The 25,348-nt window shown below is 57.9% G+C and overlaps 1 protein-coding gene across 1 annotated transcript in view; it reads right to left on the bottom strand.

Annotated features, from left to right (window-relative positions):
* The window catches only part of SKAP1 (src kinase associated phosphoprotein 1), a 161,769-nt gene that overhangs the window by 5,101 nt on the left and 131,320 nt on the right, over window positions 1–25,348 (bottom strand). The window contains exons 8-11 of the mRNA XM_075443550.1: window positions 24,794–24,857; window positions 23,841–24,005; window positions 18,294–18,356; window positions 11,663–11,775 (exon numbers count right to left, since the gene is read on the bottom strand). Of these exons, the coding sequence (XP_075299665.1) occupies window positions 11,663–11,775; window positions 18,294–18,356; window positions 23,841–24,005; window positions 24,794–24,857 (405 nt within the window). The remainder of the gene's footprint in view (window positions 1–11,662; window positions 11,776–18,293; window positions 18,357–23,840; window positions 24,006–24,793; window positions 24,858–25,348) is intronic.

Raw genomic sequence — 25,348 nt, 5'->3', positions numbered from 1 at the left:
GGGGGATGCCGACACAGCTTAGGGTGCCCACTGGGACGCTGCATCCAGCGGGGATGGCGCGGGGGACGCACGGCGGGGCAGACGGACGGACGAACAGACAGATGGACGGACGGCGGCCGGACCCCCGCGCAGCACGGGAGCGGGCAGAAGGCGCAGCCGGAGCCGCACCGGGGCCGGGCAGGGAGACAATAGCGGCGGCAGCATCCGATCCGCGGCGCTGACGGGATTGGGAGCCCATCTGAAACTGCCGTATTAATATTTATTCCATAAAGCGCGCGGCTCCCAGCTCCGCGCGGCTCTGCCGCGCTCTGACCGCAGTACCAACCCTCAGGCACCGCAAACACAATTTGAAAACAATGTGACGGAAATGTTTAATCTGCTCAGCCCATCTGTGCTGCGTATTTCTCCAGATCTCCCTGAGAGAGGCGCCTTCGAATCTCCACATTGCCTTTAATATTCTCCTAAATCACCTCCCCACTGCACTTCAAGGGCCATTGCTACAATATCACAGGTTCATCGAGAGTGCACGGGAGGAGGGGGGTGCAGGGAGGGGAGGGCGAGGGACGGGGGGGGGTCGGCTGGGATATTTTTTATTTTAAAATATTTCCTGGGGATGGTGTTCCTGTGCCCCTCGGACGGGTGGGAGAGAGGAGGGGGAAAAAAAAAAAACCCAATGGGGGGGGGGGGCGGAATAGGAGGGAAGTTATTGTGCTGTTGCCGGGAGGCGATTAGCGAGGCTGTTTAGCAGCAAACAGGCTGGAATGGAGCAAAAATCATTTCCAAAGAATCGCTTTTATTAATCTCCTTCCTCGGCCGCTCGCTTCCGCGTGCGGCTGCCGCTATTCCTCTCTCCGGAGGGCCCCATCCCGCCCCGAGCTTCGCTCGCAAACCGGGTGCGGGTGCTGGGGTGAGGGGGGATGCCCTGACACAGCGGCAGCCTGGGGGGGGGGGGGGGGCTGTGCCCAGCACCCCTGGGTCCTCCTGCCTGGCATGGCTGTGACCTAGAGCCGAGATGCTCCAGCTCGGGTGCATCCCCGCTCCTGCCTCAGTTTCCCCATCGCACCAAGGCTGATCTCCCCTTGCAGCTTTTCAATACGTAAAGGGGGCTTGTAGGCAAGCTGGGGACGGGCTTTTTAGCACGGCCTGTCACGACGGGACAAGGGGGAATGGTTTTAAACTAAAAGAGGGGAGATTTAGGCCGGTTATAAGGAAGAGATTGTTTACGCTGCGGGTGGTGAAACCCTGGCATGGGCTGCCCAGAGAGGTGGGAGATGCCCCCTCCCCAGGAACATCCCAGGCCAGGTCGGACGGGGCTCTGAGCAGCTTGGTCCAGTTGGAGATGTCCCCGCTCGTGGCACGGGGGGTGGACGGGGTGACCTGTAACCGTCCCTTCCCACCCAAACCAGTCTGTGATTTGATCCGCGCTGGGAGGCCCCTGCTCCCTCCCCAGGCTGCTGGGTTCTGCGACCCCCAGATCACCCCACAGTCGCGTGTGGGGTCCAGGGGGGGTGCGGGGGGTCATGGGGGGGGTGTGGGGGGTCCAGGGGTGCAGGGGGGTCCAGGGGGTGTGCAGGGCCTAGGGGGTTCATGGGGGGTGAATGGGGTCCAGGGGCGTGCAGGGTTCAGGGATGCATGGGGTCTGGGGGGTGCAGAGGGTCCGGGGGGTGCACGGGATCTGAGAGCGATGTGGGGCACCCAGGGGTGCCGGGGATCCCGGAGGAATATGGGGGTCTGGGGGTGTACGGGGTCAGGGTGTGTGTGGGACCTGGGGGGGATGCAGGGGGTCCAGGGGTCCGGGAGTGCCGGGAGTCCAGGGGGCATGCGTGGGGTCTGGGGGACCGTGGGGTCCAGGGGGTGCTGGGGGTCCGGGGGAGATGCGGGGGCTCCAGGGTTGCCCAGGGTCCAGAGGGGATGTGGGGAGCCCGAGGGCACATGGGACCCGGGGGTGCCAGAGGCCTGGGGGGGTGCAAGGGATCCGGGGGTGCTGGGGGTCTGGGAGGCATACACGAGGTGCTGGGGGTGCATGGGATATGGGGGTGCCGGAGGCCCGGGCGGGTTGCAGGGGGTCCGGGGTGTGCGTGCATGGGGTCCAGGAGGGTGCACAGGGTCCAGGAGGAATGCACGGGATCTGGGGGTGATGCAAGGGGTCCTGGGGGGGGTGCATGGAGTCCCGAGGGGATGTGAGGGCTCCAGGGTATCGTGGGGCCCACGGGTACCGGGGCTTTGGGGGGGATGCAGAGGGTCCGTGGGGGTGCGCAGGGCCCACCGGTGCCGGGGGTGCAGGGAGTGCTGGTGGCCCAGGGGGATACACGGGGTCCCTGGTGTGCGGGGGGTCCAGGGTGGATTCAAGGGTGCCGGGGGTGCAGGGGTGCCGGGGGTGCCGCGGGGATGCACGGGGTCCCTGGGGTGCGGGGGGTCCGGGAGGGATATGCGGGGAGCTGGGGGTCCAGGAGGGATACGCGGGGTGCTGGGGGTCCAGGGTGCCGGAGGTGCCTGGGGGACGCGTGGGGTCCCTGGGGTGCGGGGGGTCCGGGGTGGATGAGGAGGGTCCGGGGATGCCGGGGGGATGCGCGAGGTCCCTGGGGTGCGGGGGGGATGCGGGAGTGCGGGGTGTCCGGGAGGGATACGCGGGGTGCGGGGGGTCCGGGGGTGCCGGGGAGATGCGGGGGGTCCCTGGGGTGCAGGGAGTCCGGGGTGGATGCAGGGGGTCCGGGGATGCCGGGGATGCCGGGGGGATGCGCGGGGTCCCTGGGGTGCGAGGGGGATGCGGGGGTGCGGGGGGTCCGGGAGGGATACGCGGGATGCGGGGGGTCGGGGGATGCCGGGGGTGCGGAAAGGATGCGGGGATGCGGGGGGTCCGGGAGGGATACGCGGGGTGCGGGGGGTCCGGGGATGCCGGGGGGATGCGGGGGGTGCGGAAAGGATGCGGGGGTGCGGGGGGTCCGGGAGGGATACGCGGGGTGCGGGGGGTCCGGGGGCGAGCGGGGCCGGCGGGTACCGGGGAGGGGGGGGTGGGTACCGGTCCCGGGGGCGCGCGGCGGGCCCGGCGCTGCATCCCGCCGTTGCCATGGCAGCGGGGCCCGGCTCGGCTCCGCGCATCCCCCGGGGCCGGGGCCGGCGGCTCCACCTGCTCCTCCCCGACCCTCGGCGGGGTCACGGCCGGGTCGGCAGAATAAATGAACGCCGGCGCTAATGAGGTGTTTGCTGGCTGTTTATGCTCTCCGTGTGTCAGGGGCACTCACATTTAGAGAGCTCATTATGGCTGCAATTAGACTGCACCATTGCTAGATATTTAACTCCTTTTTCTTTTAAATTAGCATTTTAATAACGCGCTCGGAGCAGGGGAAACAAAATGACCATTTTTCACGGACAAACTTCCTAGCTGTAGGTGCGACTTTAATGGCAAAGTTGCAAGGGAGGTAAAATAAGCTCAGGCCTGTTCCCTTCCCACCCGTCCCTGCCCTCTCCCCCTCCTCCTCTCCACCAGGAAGGGGGCGAGGAAAAAAAGAAAAAAACCGGGAGAGATTTTTATTTGCTTTATCGCACACTCCATTTCCTAAATTTGTTCTGCAGCCAATTATTTTCGCCTTTAAAGTCCTGAACGCTCACGCCTGATGAAAATTAGCAGCCATCTGAGTTAAACTCTGCCTGTGACCTGTGAAGAGGGCTGGGAAATAATTGCGTACATGTGTGTGCGCACACGCGTGTGCGAGGAGCCCATCCATCCCCGGCTCCCTGAGCTGCGCGAGGGGCGCGGGGGGGTGCGGATGGGAGCAGCCAGCCCTGATTACGTGATGGGTATTATCAAAATATCTTTATAGAGTCACCCCCCAGGGCTGCTGCCCTGCCAAGGTCACTGCAATTATTTCCCCTTCGTTCATAACTCTTCAGCTGGGCTTACGGGGCTGGGGGAGGCAGAGGGGGACGAGGGGGACAGGCTGTGGTCATTGTGCCGGGAAGAGGGATGGGGATCGGCGGAGGGGACGTGACGAAGGCAACGGCTCCACGACTTTACCAGGAACTTGCAAAAATGCCCATTTTGTCGCGCCCGCTCCGCAAAGTGAAAAGCCCAACCCCAGCGCAACGTCCCGGCTTCGTTCCTCCATCAGGATTTAGGCTCCTAATTAATTGGTGACCCCAAAGCACCCATCTTTTCCCCAGGGATTGCTGTGAGGGCCGCGGGGAGGGGGCAAGGGACCCCCCGAGGTGGGTGCACCCACTGCTGCCAGGCTGGGAGAGGGACCCAAGCCAGGACAGGGTGTCACCGGGAGCGGGTGCCCCCTCTGCTCCAGCCCCCTCCAGCCCCTTTCTATAAGGACTGGCACCCCCAGACACCCCAGGTCATGACCAGGAGCCAGAGCCAGGATCCCCAGGGCCCCCACGCAGCCAAAATCGCACGGAGGGTCCCGACTCAGTGGGGACCCGCAGCAGGGGAGGGCAGGAAAGGAGGGGGGGAGACACAGCCTTGGTAGGAGCGACGCTTTCAACGTTTCCTCTTTCGCAGCCGCTCAGCTGTACCTCAGACACCGCCGCTTCATAAATACAACCCGGGTAGCGCAGGCTATAATTTGGTGATAGCTACCCCAGGACATATCTAGATACACTTCTGTTATTTTAATTAAATACTGCATTATGGTTTGTGACAACTTCATCGCTATAGCGCAAATGAATTTGGAATTAAAGTCTTACTTAGGCATTCCACTACTTCCCCCCCCCTCCCCTCCACCCCTCCGCGTTACAAAGCAAAAGGCTATAAAATCAAGATGTTTGTTCATTTACAGATGGAGCAGCTTGGAAAAGAAGAGGGGAAAAAAAAAAAAGGGAGAGCAGGCGAGGCGGTGCAGAAGCGCGCGCGAAACGCCGGTGGCTTGCGAGCATCCTCGGGCGGAGGAGGGCATGAACGGGGGCTGCGGACCACGAACGGGGCTCGTGACCGTCGCCCTCCGAACCGGGCTCCTCCGGACCCCCGTCCCCCGGGTGCGGGATCGCTGTGTTGTCCGTGATTCTCATTTTTACCCCTCGATTTGTGACCGCTGCAGGGAGGACGAGGAGCTGGAAGTTTTAGAGCTTTGGGGATTGGAGCTGCGGGAAGGGCACGGCAGCGGCCGGGGAGACTGAGTTATGGCAAAGGGAAACTTTTTATTTTCATGCCCAGGCCCGGGAGCTTCAATTCCATCCATCTATTAACTCGTCCCTAATGAAACTAGACCGTACGTGACATTTTGCAATATAACTGCTTTAAATGTTACCACATCAATTGGTTTAAATGTTACCCGCGCCTCATGAACCGGGAGATGGTTTTATAATTATCTCCGTCTCTCTCTAACGAACAAAGATTTCTACTGTCTGCCGGTGTTTTACATCAGCAAGGCAAACGAGGATGCCTGCTCGGAACACGGCGGCTCAACAGGCTCAGGGAAACGGCGACGGCGAGGCGTGAGGGCGGCGGAGGGGCTGCCTGTCACCTCTCGGCAGAGCAATGCCAGATTTAAAACCCTCCCGAGGTGTTTTGCGATCGGGGTTTCACCCTCAGGTCCCCTCTTCTTCCTTCTATTGCCAAGTAACCACCCCCCAAACGAAAACGACTCGCGTCCATCTACCTGCACACCCACACACGTACATATTTTTATATATATATATATATATATATATATATATATATATATATATAAATAATTCGTAGAGCCGTAAAGCGACAGCAGCCTGTGAAAGTTATGGCCAGGGAGGGATGGGTTGAACGGCGAGGCTCCGCTTTAATATTTCCCCTCGTCGCAACCCCGAGCGACGTTTCCCCTTCCATTTACGAAATAAGCTGGGAGATCGCCGGGCGTTTGTTAACGCTGGAAACAAAAAGGGTTTGGTGGGGGGTTATTTTTTTTGCCGCCCGTTTGGAACAGGGCATCGCCGCCAATGTCACCCCCACCTCCCCAGCAGATTAGCGAGGGGCTCGTTACTAAATCTCTGTCTAATAAAGGCAGAGTTGACTCTGGAGGAGCTGCTGGTTATAACGCTGGCTTTGGAAAATGGAAGGATTGTCACACTTAAAGACACAAATTTCCCCGGTAATATATTCGAATGGAAACCTCTGAATCCAATACTACATGGGCATACCTAATAAATTCACAATATTTCAGCCTCAACAGCCTACAACGGTTAGTTTTAAAGATTTATGTGGTAAAAAATTACTCGGTGATGAATATAGTTTATTCTGTGCAGTATTGGAGGGTATAAGGAATTAAACCACTGTCTTTACCAGTGAATTTATTATTACCTCTGTCAAAGCCAAAGTCTTTAACAGCATTTATTATGAATTTCAGTGCCAAATAAATAGTCAGAGTATGTCTCAGACCTTAACCCCCCCAGTGGAACCACGTGCCAGCCCAGGGGAAGTTCACGGACTTGGGGGCAACATCTCAGCCGCCCCCGGAGGCTGGCACTGGGGTCCTAGGACCACGGGGACGGGGTCACCACTTGTCCCCACCACAGCCACCGCTGCCCCGTGGGGACCGGGGTCACCCACCGCAGAAGGCAGGGCGGCACGCTCGGAGCTGGCGCGGCGGTCGGTGTGGGGTGAAAGCAGAGGGGTTGGGGCAAAATTTGGGATGCAGCATCAGGGATACACGGGTGAATCCCCATGGATGGGGCAAAATTTGGGCTGCAGCATTGAGGACACGTGGGTGAGTCTTCATGGATGGACAAAATCTGGGATGCAGCATCAGGGATGTGTGGGTGAGTCCCCGTGGATGTGACCAGATTTGGGATGCAGCGCTGGGGATGCGCGGGTGAAGCCTCACGGATGGGGCAAAATCTGGGATGCAGCATCAGGGACACGTGCGTGAGTCCTCATGGATAGGGCAAAATTTGGGATTCAGCACTGGGGACACGTTGGTGAGTCTTCACAGATGGGGCAAAATCTGGGATGCAGCATTGAGGACATGTGGGTGAGTCTTCATGGATGGGACAAAATCTGGGACGCAGCATCAGCGATGCGCTGGTGAGCCTCGCAGATGGGGCAAAATCTGGGATGCAGCACCGGGAATGAGTGGGTGAACCTTGATGGGACAAAATTTGGGATGCAGCACTGGGGACGTGTGGGTGAGCCCTCATGGATGGGACAAAATTTGGGATGCAGCATCAGGGAAGTGCAGGTGAGTCCTCACGGATAGGGCAAAATTTGGGATGCAGCACTGGGGACACATGGGTGAGTCTTCATAGATGGGACAAAATCAGGGATGCAGCATCAGGAATACGTGGATGAGCCCTCATGAATGTGACCAGATTTGGGATGCAGCACCGGGAACGCGTGGGTGAACCTTGATGGGACAAAATCTGGGATGCAGCACCGGGGAAGTGTGGGTGAGTCCCCATGGATGAGACAAAACCCGGGATGCAGCATCGGGGCCGCGCGGGCGCTGGGCACCATCGGCGCTGCCTCCCCGGCGCTCGGCCACCCTTTTGTCCTCGCCTGCGATGGGTGTCCCCTCATTTATAAAAATTACCTGGGAGGAATGAGGCTGCCAGGGGCTTGTTCTGGCCGATTGGTTCCCGCCGGGGGGGCGAGGGGCTGGCGGGGGAAGGATGGCCCTCGCTTGAATTTGACCGGTGGGTGACCGTTGCCTTCCAGCTGACCCCGCCGTCCCATCCCCAGCCCTCCCAACTCGGGAGCCAGCCTCCCGGAGGGGTTATTCATGGGGGCCGCAGGGCGCCGAGCCCCGCCAGCCCACCTCCGCAGCCCACCGCCCCGAAGGGCTGAGCCCACCGCCCCGGGACGCGGCTGCGCGCTGAGCCCCGACCGCGCTCGTGACACCTCGGCTCCATCACCCACGAGGTTCGGGGCATCTTTGGGGTGGGGGGGGGGAGCCATGGCCACTCCTGTGGCCTCTCCCCATGAACGAGATGGCCTCAAACCCAGGGAAAATGCCACTAGATGTCACCACACGCCTTTTGCTCGGGGTCCGGGTGTGGGAATACATCCCCCCCCCCCCCCCCCCCCGCTTCCATTGAAAGCAATTGAGAGAATTAACTTCTCCGGTTTTATGGCCTGCTTGTCACATCCAACTAAGCCCACTTAAAATAGGAAGTCTCGCTGCATTCAAATAATTATCATAACGTACAAATCACCCAGCCAGGGGACAAGGGACCGGTGCTGGGGAATGGGAGGCGATGCCGGGGGTTTGGCTGGGATTGCTGCTTCCCCCTCCCCGGATTCGTTCCCCCATACATCAGCCCTGATATATGGCTGTGCCAAGCAAGATAGTGGTGTTTCGGGGTGCTGGCAAAGCGGGGTGATGAGGGGGGGTACGGGCTCTGCAGCTCGGCCAGCTCTGGCCATGAGCCCACCTGGTCCCGTTATCCCTGCGGCACCGGGGCCCGACAAAGTGCTGGTGGCACTGGGGGAGCCTCCTGCCCGGGTCTGGGGGGACGGCGAGAAAAGCCTGTGGCAGTGGCACTCCCTGGACTCCCAGTCGAAGCCTCCTGGCGCTGGCACAGGGGCCCAGGGGACGTGGCAGTGAAGGGACCACGTCACGGAGGGAAGCGGTGGGTGACGATGCTGCCCTTGCCCCGGGCAGGACCGCGCAGCCCCTCCGCCGCAGCATCTCCCACCCTCCCCATGCCCGCAGCCCCGGGGCTGCCGCGTCCCCCCCGGTTACGGATGTCCACTGACCCCCAAGTCACTTTTCCCCGCTGTTGATGCTCGAAATGTCAGACAGGACCCGAGCAGCAGCCGGCGTGTGTTTCAAACACACCAGATGGATTTTTATATTAGCTACTATTTCATGTTCAGACAGAGCGACCGCACCGCTCATACGGCAGCCTCGGTGCTGCCGAGTTTGCTTCTGTGAGATTAATTCTGCGAAATTAATTGGGACAAGATTGAAAAGGAAATTAAAATGCAGCTGAGTGAACAGGCTTTTCAAACACCTTTACCCCCCCTCTCCCTTCGCCGCCTCCCTCCTTTCCCACCCCCGGCCCCACGCCGGCTCCGTTCTGCGGCGGCCGCGAGCATCCGTCGTGCAAAGTAATTTACGGGGGAAAAGCTCTCAGGACCGATCGGTTACGTGTGAGGAAGCCAGCACAAGAGTCGCAATCTGGAGCCACTGAAGAGAGCAAAAACCCTGCCGTGACTCCAAGCTGTGTCCCCGAGCTGGCACGGAGTTGGGGGGGGGGGTCCCAACGTGGTTGGCCGTCGGTGGGATGCACTGAGGTGCTGGCAGTGGCGTGGGCACTGGGGGCTGCGGGTATTGCCCCCAGGGATGGCCATGGGTTGCTCCTGGTGTCACCCCCCTGATCAATGGGGTGATGAGCTGGGGCTGTGAGTTCAGCGCCCGGAGCACGACAGCCTGGTCCCGGGGGGCAGCGAGTCACTAAACGCCGCCATAAAGTGCTTTGAGATCCACAGATGGGGAATTCTCAGCCTTCCAGAAAGGGACAGCGAAGCCCAGACTCCGAGCTGCTGCTCTCTGCTGCTGCCAGGGATGCAGCTGCCTCTGCGGGGATGCGCCGGAACCGGCTTCGGCTAAAAATGTCGGAGCCGCACCGGCTGCTGACCCTCGTCGGGGTGGACGTGTCCACGCCAGGCTCAGGGCAACACTGAGCTGCTGTCCCAGCCCCGCTGCGGTGTGGACGTGCCCCATGGGACCTGTTCTGTGGGTCTGGCTTTGAGGGCTCTGACGGACGGACAGACCTCCGAGGGGAGGCCTGACGCTGCCGCCTGGCTCTCCTGCCCATCGCTGCCGCAGCCGATCACCCGTCTCCACCCCGGGGCTGCTGCCAGGATGCCAGCCGAAATCTGGTTCTTTTCCTCAGCTGTAAAATGTGACCTTGGTCTTAACAAGCCTGGGACTTGGAGGTGCTTTTCATCTCCATAAGTCCGTCCCCACCACAGCTGAGCCGCCGCTGCACACGCTGCCCTTCCCTGCATCGGGTCCGCTCAGCCTTCCCCGGGTGGGTGCCCGCCGAGGGCGGACGGGGCACGACCACCGAGTTCATCGCTGTTCCCGTGCCAGATCGGGGTGCAAAGCACGCTGCAAAACACCATCCACAGCACACAACCCCCCCGGCTCATCGCTGTTCTTGGGGTGCAAAGTGCATTGCACAACAAATCGCAGCCCCCCAAGTTTGTTGTAGTTCCCGTACCAGATCGGGGTGCAAAGCATGGTGCGAAACACCACCCATAAAATGCAGCCCCTCAAGTTCATTGCTGTCCTTGGGGTACGAAGTGTGTTGCACAACAAAGCGCAGCCCCCCGAGTTCATTGTAGTTCCCGTACCAGATTGGGGTGTAAAGTGAGATGCAAAACACCACCAACAAAACACAGCCCCCCAAGTTCATCGCTGTTCCTGCACCAGATCGGGGTGCAAAGCTTGTTGCAAAACACCATCCACAGCACACAACCCCCCACGCTCATCGCAGTTCTTGGGGCACAAAGTGCATTGCAAAATGAAGTGCAGCCCCCCAGGTACGTTGTAGTTCTCTTATCAGATTGGGGTGCAAAGCATGGTGTGAAACACCACCCATAAAATGCAGCCCCTCAAGTTCATCCCCATCCTTGGGGTGCAAAGTGCATTGCAAAACAAAACACAGCCCCCCGAGTTCATCGCTGTTCCTGCACCACATCGGGGTGCAAAGCGTGTTGCAAAACACCATCCACACCACGCAACCCCCCCGGCTCATCGCCGTTCTTGGGGTGCAAAGTGCATTGCACAACGAATCGCAGCCCCCCAAGTTCATTGTAGTTCCTGTACCAGATCGGGGTGCAAAGCATGGTGCGAAACACCACCCATAAACATCAGCCCCTCAAGTTCATCCTCATCCTTGGGGTGCAAAATGCATTGCAAATCGAAGCGCAGTCCCCCCCAAGTTCATTGTAATTCCTGTACCAGATTGGGGTGCAAAGCATGGTGCGAAACACCACCAACAAAACACAGCCCCCCAAGTTCATCGCTGTTCCTGCACCAGGTTGGGGTGCAAAGCGCATTGCAAAATATCCCCATAAAACGCAGCCCCTCAAGTTCATCGCTGTCCTTGGGGTACAAAGTACATTGCAAAATGAAGCGCAGCCCCCCAAGTTCATCGCTGTTCCTGCACCAGATCGGGGTGCAAAGCACATTGCGAGACATCCCCCATAAAACGTGACTGCCCCTGCTCATCGCTGCCAGCGGAGACCACCGAGGTCCGGCGGGGACCGGCTGGGAGCCGGGACAGAGCCCTGCGGGGACGAGTGGGGCAGGAGGGGGTCACAGGCACCGCTGGCTCTGCTCTTGCCCCCGCAAACCTGCTAATGCAAAGACTTAATTTATTCACCTACGTGCGCTTGCCGAAGGGAACCCTGGTCACACCCGGCTGAGCAACTCAATTACCCCTGTAATACCTGAGCAACAGCACGTACAGACTTCATTACCATGCAAAAAAAATATTAAAAAAATAAAATAATCTTGCTTTGGGGCATTTGAAAAGCCACGTCTGAGGGCAGGGGCTACGGTCATCGATGGGGTAGTCATGGAGGGGGGAGTGGGATGCCAGGGTCCAGTTCCCGGCATCCCACTCCCCCCTCCACTAATTTCCAATTTAACTCTGCTTTGGACCTTGATTTTTACCCATTTCTTGCAATCGAGCCCCAGCCCCACAACGGTGAACGCAGGGCCGCCGAGGATGCTCTTACCTTGCTCAGGATGTAGATGAGGTCTCCGCGGCGGAAGGAGAGCTCGTCGGGATGCTCGCCGCTGCAGTCCCACATGCCTTGGTAGTAATTAGTGTAATCTCGCCAGGGACCTCCTGGGAGAAGAAAAAAAAAGAGAGCTTAGGGTGATGGGGAATTATAGGGGGAAATATTGGGGTAGTGGGGTAGGGTGGTGGGGGAGAGGGGCTTCAGCAAGGCTTTCGACACTGTCCCGCATAACATCCTCCTAGGGAAGCTCAGGAAGTGTGGGCTGGATGAGCGGTCGGTGAGGTGGGTTGAGAACTGGCTCAGCTCTGCAGAGAGAGACCTGGGTGTCCTGGTGGGTGACAAGGTGACCATGAGCCAGCAGCGTGCCCTGGGTGCCAAGAAGGCCAATGGGATCCTGGGGTGCATCAAGAGGAGTGTGGCCAGCAGGTCCAGGGAGGTTCTCTTCTCCCTCTACTCTGCCCTGGTGAGGACCCATCTGCAGTGCTGTGTCCAGTGCTGGGCACCCCAGTTGAAGAAAGATGAGGAGCTACTGGAGAGAGTCCAGTGGAGGGCTACGAGGATGAGGAGGGGACTGGAGCATCTCTCCTACGAGGAGAGGCTGAGGGAGCTGGGCTTGTTCAGCCTGGAGAAGAGAAGGCTGAGAGGGGACCTTCGAAATGCCTCTAAATATCTGCAGGGTGGGGGTCAGGAGGATGGGGCCAGACTCTTTCCAGTGGTGCCCAGCGACACGACAAGGGGCAACGGGCACAAACTGAAGCAGAGGAAGTTCCAGCTGAACCCGAGGAAGAACTTCTTCCCTCTGAGGGTGACGGAGCCCTGACCCAGGCTGCCCAGGGAGGCTGTGGAGTCTCCTTCTCTGGAGATATTCCAGCCCCGCCTGGACGCGGTGCTATGCAGCCTGCTCTGGGTGACCCTGCTTGGGCAGGGGGTTGGGCTGGGTGACCCACAGAGGTCCCTTCCAACTCTGACCAGTCTGTGACTCTGTGATTCTGTATTTGTCGGGGAAAGGAAGGAAATGTTGGTGTTGTTCATTTTGTGTTTCAATTAAAAGACAGAAGACGCAGAGATACTGCAGGAAAAAGGGGCCAGTCGATAAATAAATGCAATATCTATCACTAAATACACATCAACACATTGATAAACCTCTTTGTTTCGGAAGACCCTGAATTAAAGCTGTGTACTACAAACCACAAAGGGAACCAAAGACGCCTTCCCTCTCCCCCATATCCCTCATCTCCTCCTCAGGCTCAAACCAAGCTGTCCCCAAAGTGGACATCCATAACCTGGTCAGGAGGGGACACATAGCACCAGCGCCAGCTCTGCCAGGCAGCGTCCCCACCACGGTGACAGCCATGCCGGAGCCCACGGAAGAGGAATACCGTTAATTAACACCGGTATTCGCACGGGGCCTCTGGGACCATGCTGCCAGGGAAGGTGACAGCCAAGTTTATTTATTAATTAAAGCAGCCAAGCAGGGGGTTGCTGTCGATGGAGCAGGGCCTGCTCAGCAAGGAAACAGCACCGACTGCTCGACTGGGAGCACCTGGAGCAGCAACAGGGGTGGGAGGAGAGTGGGGAGCAAACATCTGCCTCCACCCCTGCTCCCAGGGGGTCAGAGGAGGTCCCAAACCCTCTACGGCAGGATACAGCCGGGTAGCTCAGGGCTCGATCATCCCGTCGAGCTGCGAGTTAGGGAAGGCAGAGCCTTTGCTCGATGCCTGTGATCACAGTCTGCTGCAGGAATGGAAGGGAATGTAAGCCAGCAAACTCTTTTTTTTCCCTTTTTATCTTTTTTTTTGGTGAGGCAAATGATCCGTTGACTGAAAGCCGTGGGTTTGGGCTGGTGAGACTGTGGGCAAACAGTGCCGAAGCTGGGAACTGCCCTGGGCTAAAGGAGAGCGTGGGTTGTCTGGGAAACGTCACAGCAGCACTTCCAGAAGCAAACATCAGCATTTCCCACCCCAGAAACTGGCCCAGAGACCAGGGCCACCACAAAAGGTGGCAGAAAGCATCCCACCGCGCAATGGGACCAGCCGAGCCTGATGCTGAGCTCTTGCAGAGCCCCACGGCCGGAGGAGATGCTGCTCTGCCCAGTTTGCAGACTGGGGAAGCGGCTTGTCCCAGCGCATCCAACAGATCCTTCACAGCATGAAAAAAACCACCCCAAACCCCCCAGATTCCCAGTGTTCAAGCACACACGATGAGGGTTAAAACATGCTCCTGGACCACAGGCTTCAGGCAGGAGACTGCTCTGATGGCACAGCACCAAAGCGGGGGTGAATCCAGCTGTCCCGACACGGACATCTCCATGATGTGACCCCCATGGATAATTAAACCCAGGAAAACAACATTTTGCGGAGGGGGGGGGGGTGATATTCGAGCACTGGGGCTGTACCAGCGATCTGTGCTGCTCTGCCATGCGGCTGAACCAAGCCCAGAAAGCATAAATAGAAAATACCGAGCACATGTTGGAGGCAATGTTTCTAATATGGTATCAGGGACTGAGCGATAAGGGTGCATCTGGAGTCCTGTGCCCAGATTTGATCACCTAAATATGAAAAAGGACATTACAGAGATGGGTAATGGCACAGCAGGGAGCAGCGGGAATGACTCAGGGACTTGGGGAGCTTTAAATAGAAAGGCTGGGAAAAAAAAATCATAAGTAGGTCTGCATCCTTTGGAAAGTATTAAAGGGGGAGCACACAGTGGTGAGGAAAAGATTGTGGAGGGAATAGAAGGAGTAGGAGCTGCTGAGTTATTTAAGCTGGTGCTAAGCGCAGGAACCAGAGGTTATGAACTGGAGGCAGAGGAAATATCAGGGCGCGCGGGCTCTGAGCAGGAGGACGAGGTGAGCAGCAGCTCTGGCAGGAGCCAGCGAATTGTGTAATTAACACAAAAAGGTCATTACGGGAGGGCGTGAGCACAACACTGCGACGCAGAGAATAACCCGGTACAGGGGGACGGCGCTTGGCACCGACCTACTGGTGTTCTGTGGGAGACAAGGTTGGGGAAGAGCTGCTCCGGCGGTGTCAAAAACACCAGTAACTCTATGGAGCATCGTCGTTAACTCGCTTCAAAGAGGCTTCGGCATAACGATCCCCCACGTCAGCCTCTGCTCCTCGGCAGAGTTCTGCTCTGTGTCGATAATGGATTGGGAGGGGAGGAGGGTTCAGGTTGAGATAGAAAATACACCTCCCTGCAAGGTGTTTCCAGAGCCGGAAGAGCCCATCGCCGCCCCGGAGCTGCCCCGGGACAGGGACCCGCGGGTCTGCTCGCCCGCAGCGAGGGGCTGCCGGGAAGACACCATCAGCCTCATCTCAACCGTCCCTCGTTTACCCGGAGCGCTTGGGAGCTGCCTCCCTCCCCGCTCCTCAAAGGGACGAGGGGACCTCGGAGGCGTCCAGCCACCCTGTCGAGGAGCGGAGAACGACACTCTGCGAGTGGGGAGAGAAAAAATGCTCCAGCCCACAGGAAGGTTCCCACTCCCAAAAGCCTGGGTGTTTTTTTTCCAGCTATGTCAGCTGCTCGGGTGGAAAGTCTCACCCCTCCCTCCAGCCCTGCCTTCAAAAGGTCAGAATTCGTTGCATCAGGCGAGGAAGATGCCGCGGTCGGGCTCGGCGCTGCATTCCCAGCCGCAGCTTCAAAAGCGACAAAGAAGTTCGTGCCAGCTACCGAGAATATCTTGTTAAAATTAAAGACTGTTTGCAGAGCAGGGATGCTGGGTCCCATTTCAGCCCTCAAAGACAAGGCCAGGCAAGGGAGGACTTCACTCTGCAGCCTCCACGTGGGACGGTGGATGTCCACGATCCTCTGGACCTGCCAGCTCCGGGCTGGGTGGGCTGTGAGTCGGATCCAGACAAGCAATCCCCGCACTCCGGCATTACCCTGCGTTAATCCTGCTCACTTTCACAGATAGGAGGTTTTGGTTCAAAAGCCCTGACGTCCCGTCTAGATGTTTAAACCTGCGTTCAGGGCAGAGCCGTGATTTCAGTGCGACTGATCTACACTGATGTAAGTGGGACGAGAGCCTGCTCCCGTGTTTACGGGCCTGGGGGTCGTTAAGGAAACCAGCCAAATGTGACAACCGCATCATTTTCTTCCGCAGCCTGAGCAGCCCCGAGCAGGGGCTGTGGGAGAGGCACGATCTGCCCCAACCCCTTCGCTCCGGGCGTGTTGCTTCCAAAGCCTGTTGATGCTGAAGCCTAATGACAACCGTCTGCAGCTTGGGGGTTGTCTCTGCTGGGCTCATGCTGGGTGAAACCTCCCGCCACGCCAAGCGCAGGGGATGGTGACAGGAGGCAGGCTGCAAGGCTGTTTTATTTTCCAACTAGAGGAATTTTGCTCTGTTTGTATGTGACTGGCAAGCTCGCGCTGCAGCGACAGCGCCGAAGCCCGTCCAGAGCAGAAGGCAGGGATTAAGCAGCCTCGAGCGGAGCAAATGGGTGTCTTGGCAGGAGCAGCCTGAAGCTCTCAGCTGGATTTGCTGGGCTGCTCCAGCATCGTGGCATCCTTGTGGTTCTCAGAAATTAGAAACGACGGTTTTCCATTAGCCAAATGCTCATCTGGCGCTTTGGCCATGTGATATAATTAAGAAACAGCCCTTTCTCGCCTTCCCTGCAGCCCGGCCCTCTGCTCAAGGACTCCCATCATCTCCCGCTCGCCCTTGGTCCAGCTGGACAGGAGCACAAATTACCAAGGCAAAAGGCACGAGGGCTGGGGTTCCCGGCGCCGCGATAACCTTTCCCCCTTGAAACGCAGCCCAGCTTTTCAGAGGCAAGAGCCTAACATATTATTTAGTGTAAAAACACAGGACTTCAAGCAATCACGACAACGCTAATAACTAAACCAGTTCTAACAATTAACAACGACAACCGTCAGGCAGATGCTAATGAGTACGAGCAGGGTGTTTAAATGGCTGCCAGGGCTGCGACAGGCGAAAGCCAAACTCCTCGGGGCGGCCTTGGGGTGTGGGTTCATCGTCACCTCCGGCACCAGCCTGCCATGGAGCCGTGCTCTGCACCCTTCCGACCCACCTCCAGCTCGAACACCCACGGGGGAGCTGCTTTGCTGCCACCTGGTCCGTTTAAATGCTGGGGCCGTTGTGAAAGGCAAAGAAAAACGTGTGTGTGTGTGTGTGTGCGCGTCCCATCACCTCCTGCTTTCCTTACCCGGTCCCGAGGAGTCTCCAGGAAAAGCGTGCGGTCCCGCTTTCTCACCACAGTACAGCTTACAAACATCGGGATGTTTTTTTTTCCGAGCTGTGGGTGCTGGTACCGGTGCAGCTGCCACGTGCTCCAGTGGGCAAATGAGTCGTGGTGCTGGGGGCTGGAAACCAGCTCCGTAAAACCATGAGGAGTGGAGAAATGCTGACTTGCTCTGGTCCCTGCAAGCAGCTGGGACTCAACCCTGGCTGTGCTACCAAGATTTTGGCAGAAAGCAGGCTGAGCACCCTCCTGGGCTGGGGACAACTGCCCAGGAAAGCTCCAAAGGAGTTTGATGTTGGCCAAAGGGCTTGTTGGAGGTTGGATCAGGCTTTTCAGAAATGCCAGAAAGTTGAGCCTGGGGGTTTTTGGACCGTGGGGAGGTAAAGCAGCTGAGCAATACTCCTGCATTCAGGAGAGCACAAGCATGCGTGAAACTGGTTTGGCCACCCACCATCCACAGCATCCGACACTGAACTCCTCTGGTCTCCATCACCCAACAAGCGGGATGCCTGCTGCGGGCCTCTGGCTCCGTCACCAGGGTGAGACCGGCCCCTCCAAGCTCCAGAGCGGGAGGATGGTGCGGGAAGCTCTCCCAAGCTGGGCTTTGGCAGGAGGACGTGTTTTCCCATGTGGCCAGGAGCGATCGGGGTGGCAGGAAGCCACGGCCGGTCCATTCCCGGCTGCTCGGACACAAGCGTTGCTTTCCTGCGCTGGGGCGGAAGCGGTGATGGAAAGCGAAGCAGGTGGGACCGGGGAGGAAACAGATCTTCCGCTCCCATCCCACGGTGCAGGTCCTTAAGGAAAAAGCAGGGGTGGGGGCCCTGGCCACCGTGGCTGGCTTCTGGGCTTCTGGCTCCGGGCGGGCGGTGCTGGTTCCTGGGGTGATGGTGTGCGTCCTTCCGGCTTCCCGCGCCGAGATCCCTCCCTTCGGCGGCTTCCTCTGGGCCGTGACTCGCTTCCTGCCCTCTCTCCAGGTTGTTTCTGCCCTGGCTCCTCTCCCCGGCCTCTCGGGACGTGCCTGGAGGGCTGGATCCCTCTCCGCGGTGCAGGATGGGATGGGGGACAGGGACAGGCGTGATTCCATGGGCGATCCGTCAGCACATGGAGCTCAGGAGGCAGGAGAGGGGATGGATGCTCGGACTCCTCCAAGGAAAGCTCACCAAGGCCAGCCCCCATCTCCCAAAAGGAGAGGCATCTGCCGTGCCCATAGCACGGAGAAGATGGGGAGAGCTCCCCAAGCCCAAGCTGTCTGCACTTCACCAGCTGCAGAGTCTCCCATCCATCTGCGCCTGGGGTCTCTCTCATCCTCCACACCCCACCCACCACCCCCCAAACCCCAGGACCTCGAGGGCAGTCAGACTTGGACCCCCAACCACGACCTGGTGGTCCTTTGGGTTGGCCAAAGCAGGGTGGGCTCTTACCGCTTCTCTGGCTGCTCCCGGCATCCTCACTGTCCTCTGGGCAGGGGGGCTCCAGCTCCTCATCTGGGGGGGGGAAACAGAGCAGAGAAGTCAGGGGAAGGGCTTAGAGCGTCACGGCTGCACCAGACCCCCAGGCAGGCAGAGGGCTGCAAGAGCATCCGACTGTCAGAATAATAAATTCCCAGCTTAATTGTGAAGAGTGGAAGGGAGGAAGTCACAGATAATATTTTAAAACGTGTTGCATAAAAATATGAATTGTTGTTAACACTGGTAAAAACAAATCACTTCTTATAGCCTCATAAATTTCGGCAGCACTTTGCCGAGTGCCCTATAGGGAGAGATGCTTCCTGCGCAGGACTTGCTGCCCAGAGAAAATGAGACGCCGAGGAGAAATGCCAGGACAGAAATGTGAAGGAGGATGGGGGACAGAGGCAGAAATTCAGGAGGAGAAGGAGGGCCCCAGGCAGCACAGGGTAGGCAGGCGGGCACAGCTACGGAGACCGGGGAAAGGCAATGCAGGAAAATAAGAATAGAGTGGAAAATGTTAAGGATGGAGGGGCTGGAAGTATTGGGAAGCCCTGCAAAAATGGCTAGAGACTGACAGGAGCAAGGATCTACGCACAAATAAATTTAAATGAGATTATTTAACACCAAGCTAGGTAGAACCCACCCAGCCTGAGCTGCTCTGGGTGCTGGGGCGAGCCGGCTGCACAGCACCCACATCAGCTGCTCGGGCTTCCTTCGGCAACCATAAAGACTAGAAGCAACCTAATAAAATAATACAAATAAAACCCAATTCTCAAACGTTTCAGAAAGCAAATTGCTCATCTGCATCTCTTGCCCTGCTGCTGGCAAGGGGCTGTTGGGGAGCACGGGGCAGCCCCAGCACGGCCGAGCCTGGTGCAGAAGAGGTTGCGTCTCGGGGGGACGCAGCTTTGCTGTCACCTTTAGGCAGAGCCAACAGAAGCCAAGCCGGGTTTTTCCGCTGCTCCCCCGGCACCTGATCGCACGGCGGGGAGGTGCTGGAGCTGCTGGGCGCTTGCCGAGGACGCGGCCCCAGCCGTCTCTCCCAGCCGGTGCTGATCAATGCAAACCAGGTCAGACCTCCGCTGCCAATTACAAATTGCAGCCCAAGCTGGAGGGTCACTGCAGCTGCCCCCCCATTAGACGGGAAGCGGCACCAAAGATCTTTTCTAAATAAATCAGACTTTATTGTAAAACTCGGCCACCGACGAGACAGAATCTCATTAGCATTGATTTTAAAATAAATTATTGAAAGTGGCTTTTGCCTGCTCTTTGCATTTGTAAAAGAGAACGTAAATGTCGCTGTCACAGCACTCTCCCCCCATCGTTCTCACGCACACGCCCCACACCCTCGCATCTGGATTCCTTTATACTTTAACCGACGGCACCAGATCCCCTAATCCCATCTTGGCATGGGATTGAGGGAGTCAGACCAGCTCCTGCATGCCACAAAAACCCCGGAGCCGTCCTCCAAGGCCGGGCAGCGTCTTTCCCCCACTGCTGCGGGTGACACCTGCACCCAGAGGCTCCCCACGGCCACCCCCTCCTCCCATCCGTGCCAAGCACACCCCTCTGGCTCGCATCCGCGCCTGCATCCTGCAGGCACCGCTTCCATCCCTGAGCTGGGCTGTCCTCAGGAAACCTCTTCCCAGAGCCCTTCTCGCACCTCCCGGCACGCACACGCGCTCCTTGGGAAGCGTCGGCAGGAAAACACGTGCCGTGGAGGAAATGTTGCCGCTGGGTCTCCGAGACGAGCAAAGCCGCAGGAATCCTGCACGCGGACGTGGTGCTGGGCAGCTGCGGGTGCCCCGGTGGTCCCGGGGAGATGGATCTGTCCCATTTCCTCCCCGCTTCCCTGGGAGCCCCCTCCCAGATGGCAGAGCTGGTCCCCATTGCTGGGACAGCTAATGGGGAGTCACATTTACAGCCCCTAACGAGCTCGGGCAGCTCTGTGGGTCCCCTCACCCCATGGAAAGCTGCCGCTCCCCCACGTCCCCGCTCTCCAGGAGCCACGTGAGGCTGCCAGGCCGGGGCTGGGGAGGTTTTCCAGAGCAGCCCCCTCTCCCTTTGGCTATTTTATTCCATATTTGATGGAACTGGACATGTTCTAACCAGAAATCAAAGCCAGGGATCCCCTCGTTTGCATCGCCCGCCTGAGACAGCAGCTGGGCAGTTGAGTGCTCCATGGCTTGGACAAGGTGCTGTCCCGTGTCTCAGTCCTCCGTGCCTCAGTTTCCCTCTCTTTTCAAAGCCTCTGCCCTGCCAACCACGAACTCTGTGTGTTTTGCAAAAGGTGATGGGAGGAATGCCTGGTCCCCACCCTGCCCAGCGTGCTCAGGGCTGGCCGCCCAGCAGCGAGCCCTTCAAGCCTGATGGGCTGCAAGGGCTGTGCCGGATGGAGCCTTTGTGGAAGGAACGGAGGAAATTCCCCTCGGCTGACGGCAGCCAAGCTCCCCTCGCCCTCCTGCACACCATCTTCTCCTGCAACGCCGCAGAGGGGCCAGCCACAGCCGCTCCCTGCCCACAGCAGGGCACAGACACCCTGGGATGGCCGTGGTAAAGGCACTGATCCCGGGGTGCTGCTGAGCCCTGCCTGCACCACGGCTTGTGCTGGGCAGCGCTGGCCCCAGCCGCAGTCCTCGTAGGTATCGAGCTGTGCAGGTCCTGACCCGCGGGGACGTGGCGAGCTCCCCTCCACGCCACAGCCTGTTGCGACCAGGTGCTTTTCTGAGTCAAGTCTGGAAGCGATGCTCTGCCTTGCCAGAGACTGGGCGCTTGATCTCAGCCCATATCTGGATTTTATAGTCATGCATCAGAGGGAAATGCTGAAAAATGCATCTCCTGGGGACTGTGCTGTGTTCCCCTACGCCACCTCCCTGTGTGGAACATCACACCCTTGGGAAAATGCCTTTACATCCCTGTGGGCAGCCCCGGGCACCCACAGCCGGGGCCCAGAGCCCCCCGGCAGCCCCCAGCCCCGGCATGGCCAGGGAGCCAGCGAGCTGTGCACCCCACCGCTGCACCGGAGCAGCCCGGGCGTTGGGCAGATTCTCAGAGGAGCTGTGTTTTAATGTAGCAATTTGATTCAATTTTCCACTCTATAAAATTACCCATCACTGCTCGTTGCTTCCTAACAGACACCTTCACTCTTAATTTAACAATCCTATCGAATTCTGCCAGGGAAATTGGAAAAATTTATCACCTGTGAAATTTTATTTTTCCTTGGTTGTATCTGTTTTTGTAAAACTTCATTAACGACGATGACTTGCTGAGGAAATTATCTCTTCATCTCACTCCCCCTGTTTCTTTTTCTTCCCTCTCCCTCTTTCTTTCTCTATTTCCACTCAGGACATGGGGGAGGCAGCTGGGACCAGAGGAGACCCCAGTTTGGATGGGGACTTTCCCTGTGCTTGCTGGGGGGTCCCAGGGGTGCGAAGGGCTGGGGGGGATGAGCTCGGGGCAGAGGAGACCTCTCCTACCTGTCCCTGAGCCCTGCAGCTGGTTTCTCACCACTCGCACGCTCTACAGCAACGTGTCACCACCACCTACCTTCGACCTGGCAGGGAACTGGGGTCTGCGGGGGGTGAGAAACTTGCCCGGATGGGAGAGCTGTGGCTTCGCTTCCCGCTGGCATCACCCTGCACAGCGTCCGAGCTGCGTCCCTGCGTGTCGGTGCGACTCCGGCCGCGGGCTGCAGGCAGGATGCTCGATGGCGGGCGGGCAGAGGCGATGAGGGCAGAGAGAGCTGCCCCGCAGATCCTGCCTGTGCCTGGGCTCAGCGCAGCCGCGACGCCGGGCGCAGGAGGCTTGGCCGGACCCCAGGGACAGCAGACCCTGCACGGCAGCAAATCCCCCGGGACCCCCACGCACTGGGACCGAAGGATACTGCTAAAGCCCTTCTAAAGTGAGGGGCTTCAACTCTGCTGCTCGCAGGGTTTGGGCTGGCAAGCGGCCTGAGCCACCACCCTTCGGGCTGCCTTAGCAACCTCTCCGCAAGCTCCTAAGATGGGCTGGAGAGAGAGCCCAGTAAAAGCCCATAGTTAAAGGAAGGGTTTGGCTGGGATGTCCCCTCCTCCACCACGATGTTCTGCAGCCCCAGCATCAGGGCACTGATCCATGCATGGGAGCAGGAAAGCAACATCCGTAGGGACCGAGGGCGAAGCTGGCTGGCAGGGTCGGCCCCGGCTCTTTCGAGACACTCCGCATCCCGGAGCAGGGGTAACGGCGGGGTCTGTCCCTACACCAACCCTGCACAAGCTCCTAGCACGATCACCATCAGCCACGTGTGGAACAAACCTCACGTCTGATATCTGCTCTGCAGTGGGTGTTGGCAGCCGCCAGGCAGCGAGGAGTCGGGCACAGCTGCCAAAGCAGCCAGGGATGCCGAAAGCCTTCGGCCTGACGGACCATCAGCACCTCACACCCACCAGCCCGGGGACCACGGTGCCGAGGGTCCCGCTGAGCTCAGGGCTCGCTGTGGGTATGCCCAGAGGAGCAGAGAGCGGCTTCTCGCGGCTCCTCAAAGAGCTGAGGGTGTCAACAGAGGAAGGGAACGTCAGGAAGGAAAGACAAGAGACGAGGAGAGGCTGAGGCTCTGCGCAGGCAGCGCCGGAGCCCCAGCACCGCTCCCGGCAGCTGTCTGGATGCCGCTTGCAAACCGCTGAGCAGAGATTTCCTTTGGCAGCAATAACCAGGGAAAGATCTCAGGCACCGTTAAACTTCCTGGTGCATTTAATATATATTTTTTTTAATCACTACAAATATAAAGTTCTGAAATAAATAAGAAGAAACAAGGACCTATTTTGCATCTCTGAACAGGCACCAAGGGACCCCGCTCTCGCCGATGGCGTGCAGGGGGCTGGGTGATCCCAACCTCAGTGCAGAGGCAGAACAGCACACGTGTTTGAATAAGGCTCGGGTGACCCGTTGACCAAGCCCTGGGGCATGTCACGCTGTGATTTCTGCTAGAACGGTAAGAAACGTTGCAGACCGTGTCACCCTCACAGGCTGTTTGGTTCTGTGCCAGGAAGATTGCTCCTGGCTCCTTTAACCGGCAGCCGCTGCCCTGCTACCTTCAGACCTCGTGCACTGTTAGCAAACAAGCGCTGATCTTTAATGCAGTTATTTTACCATCTCTTGGAAGGCCAGTAATTGTGTTACAGCCATGACTGCATGCCCAGAAGGGAGCATTTTCATCATCTAAAGTCCGATTTTCCAGGTAACACAGGCCAGAGATTCCACTCTCACAAAACTTAATATTACCCCAGCTGAACGGAGCACGACCTCTAAAAGCTTCCTTGCCTGAATTTACAAACCCTCTGCCTCACCAGCACAGAATGGGTTTCCTCTTGTGGTCCATCAACCAGCCTGAACAAAGAAACGCAGTCAAACCTTTGAGTTGTGGGTCCGTTAAAATCAGCAGAGCCCAAGACGTTCATTCCCACCAACGTGTCGTGTGGCCAAGGTCTCCTGCCACGTTTGCAGGGCTGCAACTAGGGGATGGCTCGGGTTTTGGTGGCTCACCTGGCAAAACCTCGTAGATGTCATCCTCTTCTATCTCAATGTTTGGCTCATCCTGATTCAGAGTAGTATTGTGGGATGGTGTCTTCACAGAGTCAGAACTGTCCACGTCATTGTAGAGCTCTTCTTCATCCTCCTCATCATAAGGGATAGTGAGGGAGCTCAGGTCTGGCAGAGGATAGCAAAAGCATGGTGAGAAAGAGCAAACCAAAGTGCCAGCTGGACACTGGCACTTGTGGTGAGTTGAAATCAAGTAACGAAGCCTACGCCACTGTACTTTGTGCTCACTACAGATCTTGCAAGGAGTGAACTGTCTCCTTGCTTGGCCCACAAGCATCTGGTGTAAAGAAAACAGCATGGAAGCGGAGAACAGGCTAAAAAAAAGGAAAAGCCCCAGAAAGGATGGCAAATGCCAGAGAACAAAGCCAAATTCAACAAGTGCCTCAAGGAACTCAGCCTGACACCCCTTCTGGGCAGCTGCCTATGGTTTCCAGAGGATTTCCACATGCATGGCTGGAGTCTTTTCTCTGTATTTCTGGGCTCAAACTGGAGCAAATCCAGAGGAGCCAAACCTCATCCTTCATCAGGCAAGGACAGAGCAGCGGATCTGCAACCCCAGCAGTGAGGAGCCATTCCCACCCTTTTCTTGTCCCACTTGGTGACACTTGCAGCTTTTGAGAGATCACACAACTAAAAGCAGCCAAAAGGTCTCGAATTGCAAGGAAACGCCCGTGGGCTCCAACCAGTCACCTCTTTTTAACCACCTGCTCGAAAGAGTACAGCCCCAGAACCTCTCTTTTCGATACGGGGGAACGTTGGGACCCCAGCCAGGTCTCAGCAATAAGCACAAGCCCACGCTTTGCTGGAGGGAGCAGCCCAAGCTGGGTGGGAAGATGCTGCCAGGATCTGCCCAAATGAGCAGGGCATGCTGGCTTGGCCCAGGCTGCTGGACTCACCCTTCAGGAGGAACTGGATCTGATCCACCCAGTCTTCAGCCTCCTCTGGGCTTGGGGCTGTGAACTGGAGAGAGGTTTCCCTGTTATTGTGCTGGTTCTTGTGTGTAGGAAGAGGAGAAAGATTAGCACCTAGAATAGGGGACGGAGATCCTGGATCCACCATTTTCTACCCTGTGACTCTGGGAAAGCCATTTCACTTCTTTTATCTCCCTGTTCCAAACAGGGAAACAGAAGCGGAACAAAGCTAGACTGTCCCAGAGGAAGGCTGTCAAACCTAATTCATTAAAATAATTCAGATGAAAACCACAGTCCCCACTGAACATACTATACTGACTCTGAACCAAGACTCTACATCCAAAATCTCCCTGAAGCTCAGGAAGGCCCTCACGCGCACTTTGTGGATTGGGCCAGGTTTTTCATTACACCCGTTTTTAGGCTCCCCCTTGGATGCTCAACAAATTGAAGGTTTAAATTTAACCTAGCTCTGAACTGCTTATTTAAAAATAGGCTTTCCAAACCCAATCCTCTACTGCTTCTCCCCCATGTTCTCACTTA

The sequence above is a fragment of the Opisthocomus hoazin genome, chromosome 26 (assembly GCF_030867145.1).
Source record: "Opisthocomus hoazin isolate bOpiHoa1 chromosome 26, bOpiHoa1.hap1, whole genome shotgun sequence".
NCBI classification, from domain to species: domain Eukaryota; kingdom Metazoa; phylum Chordata; class Aves; order Opisthocomiformes; family Opisthocomidae; genus Opisthocomus; species Opisthocomus hoazin.
The sequence above is the reverse complement of the archived record's forward strand: the minus strand, read 5'-3'. Positions and strand labels throughout refer to the sequence as shown.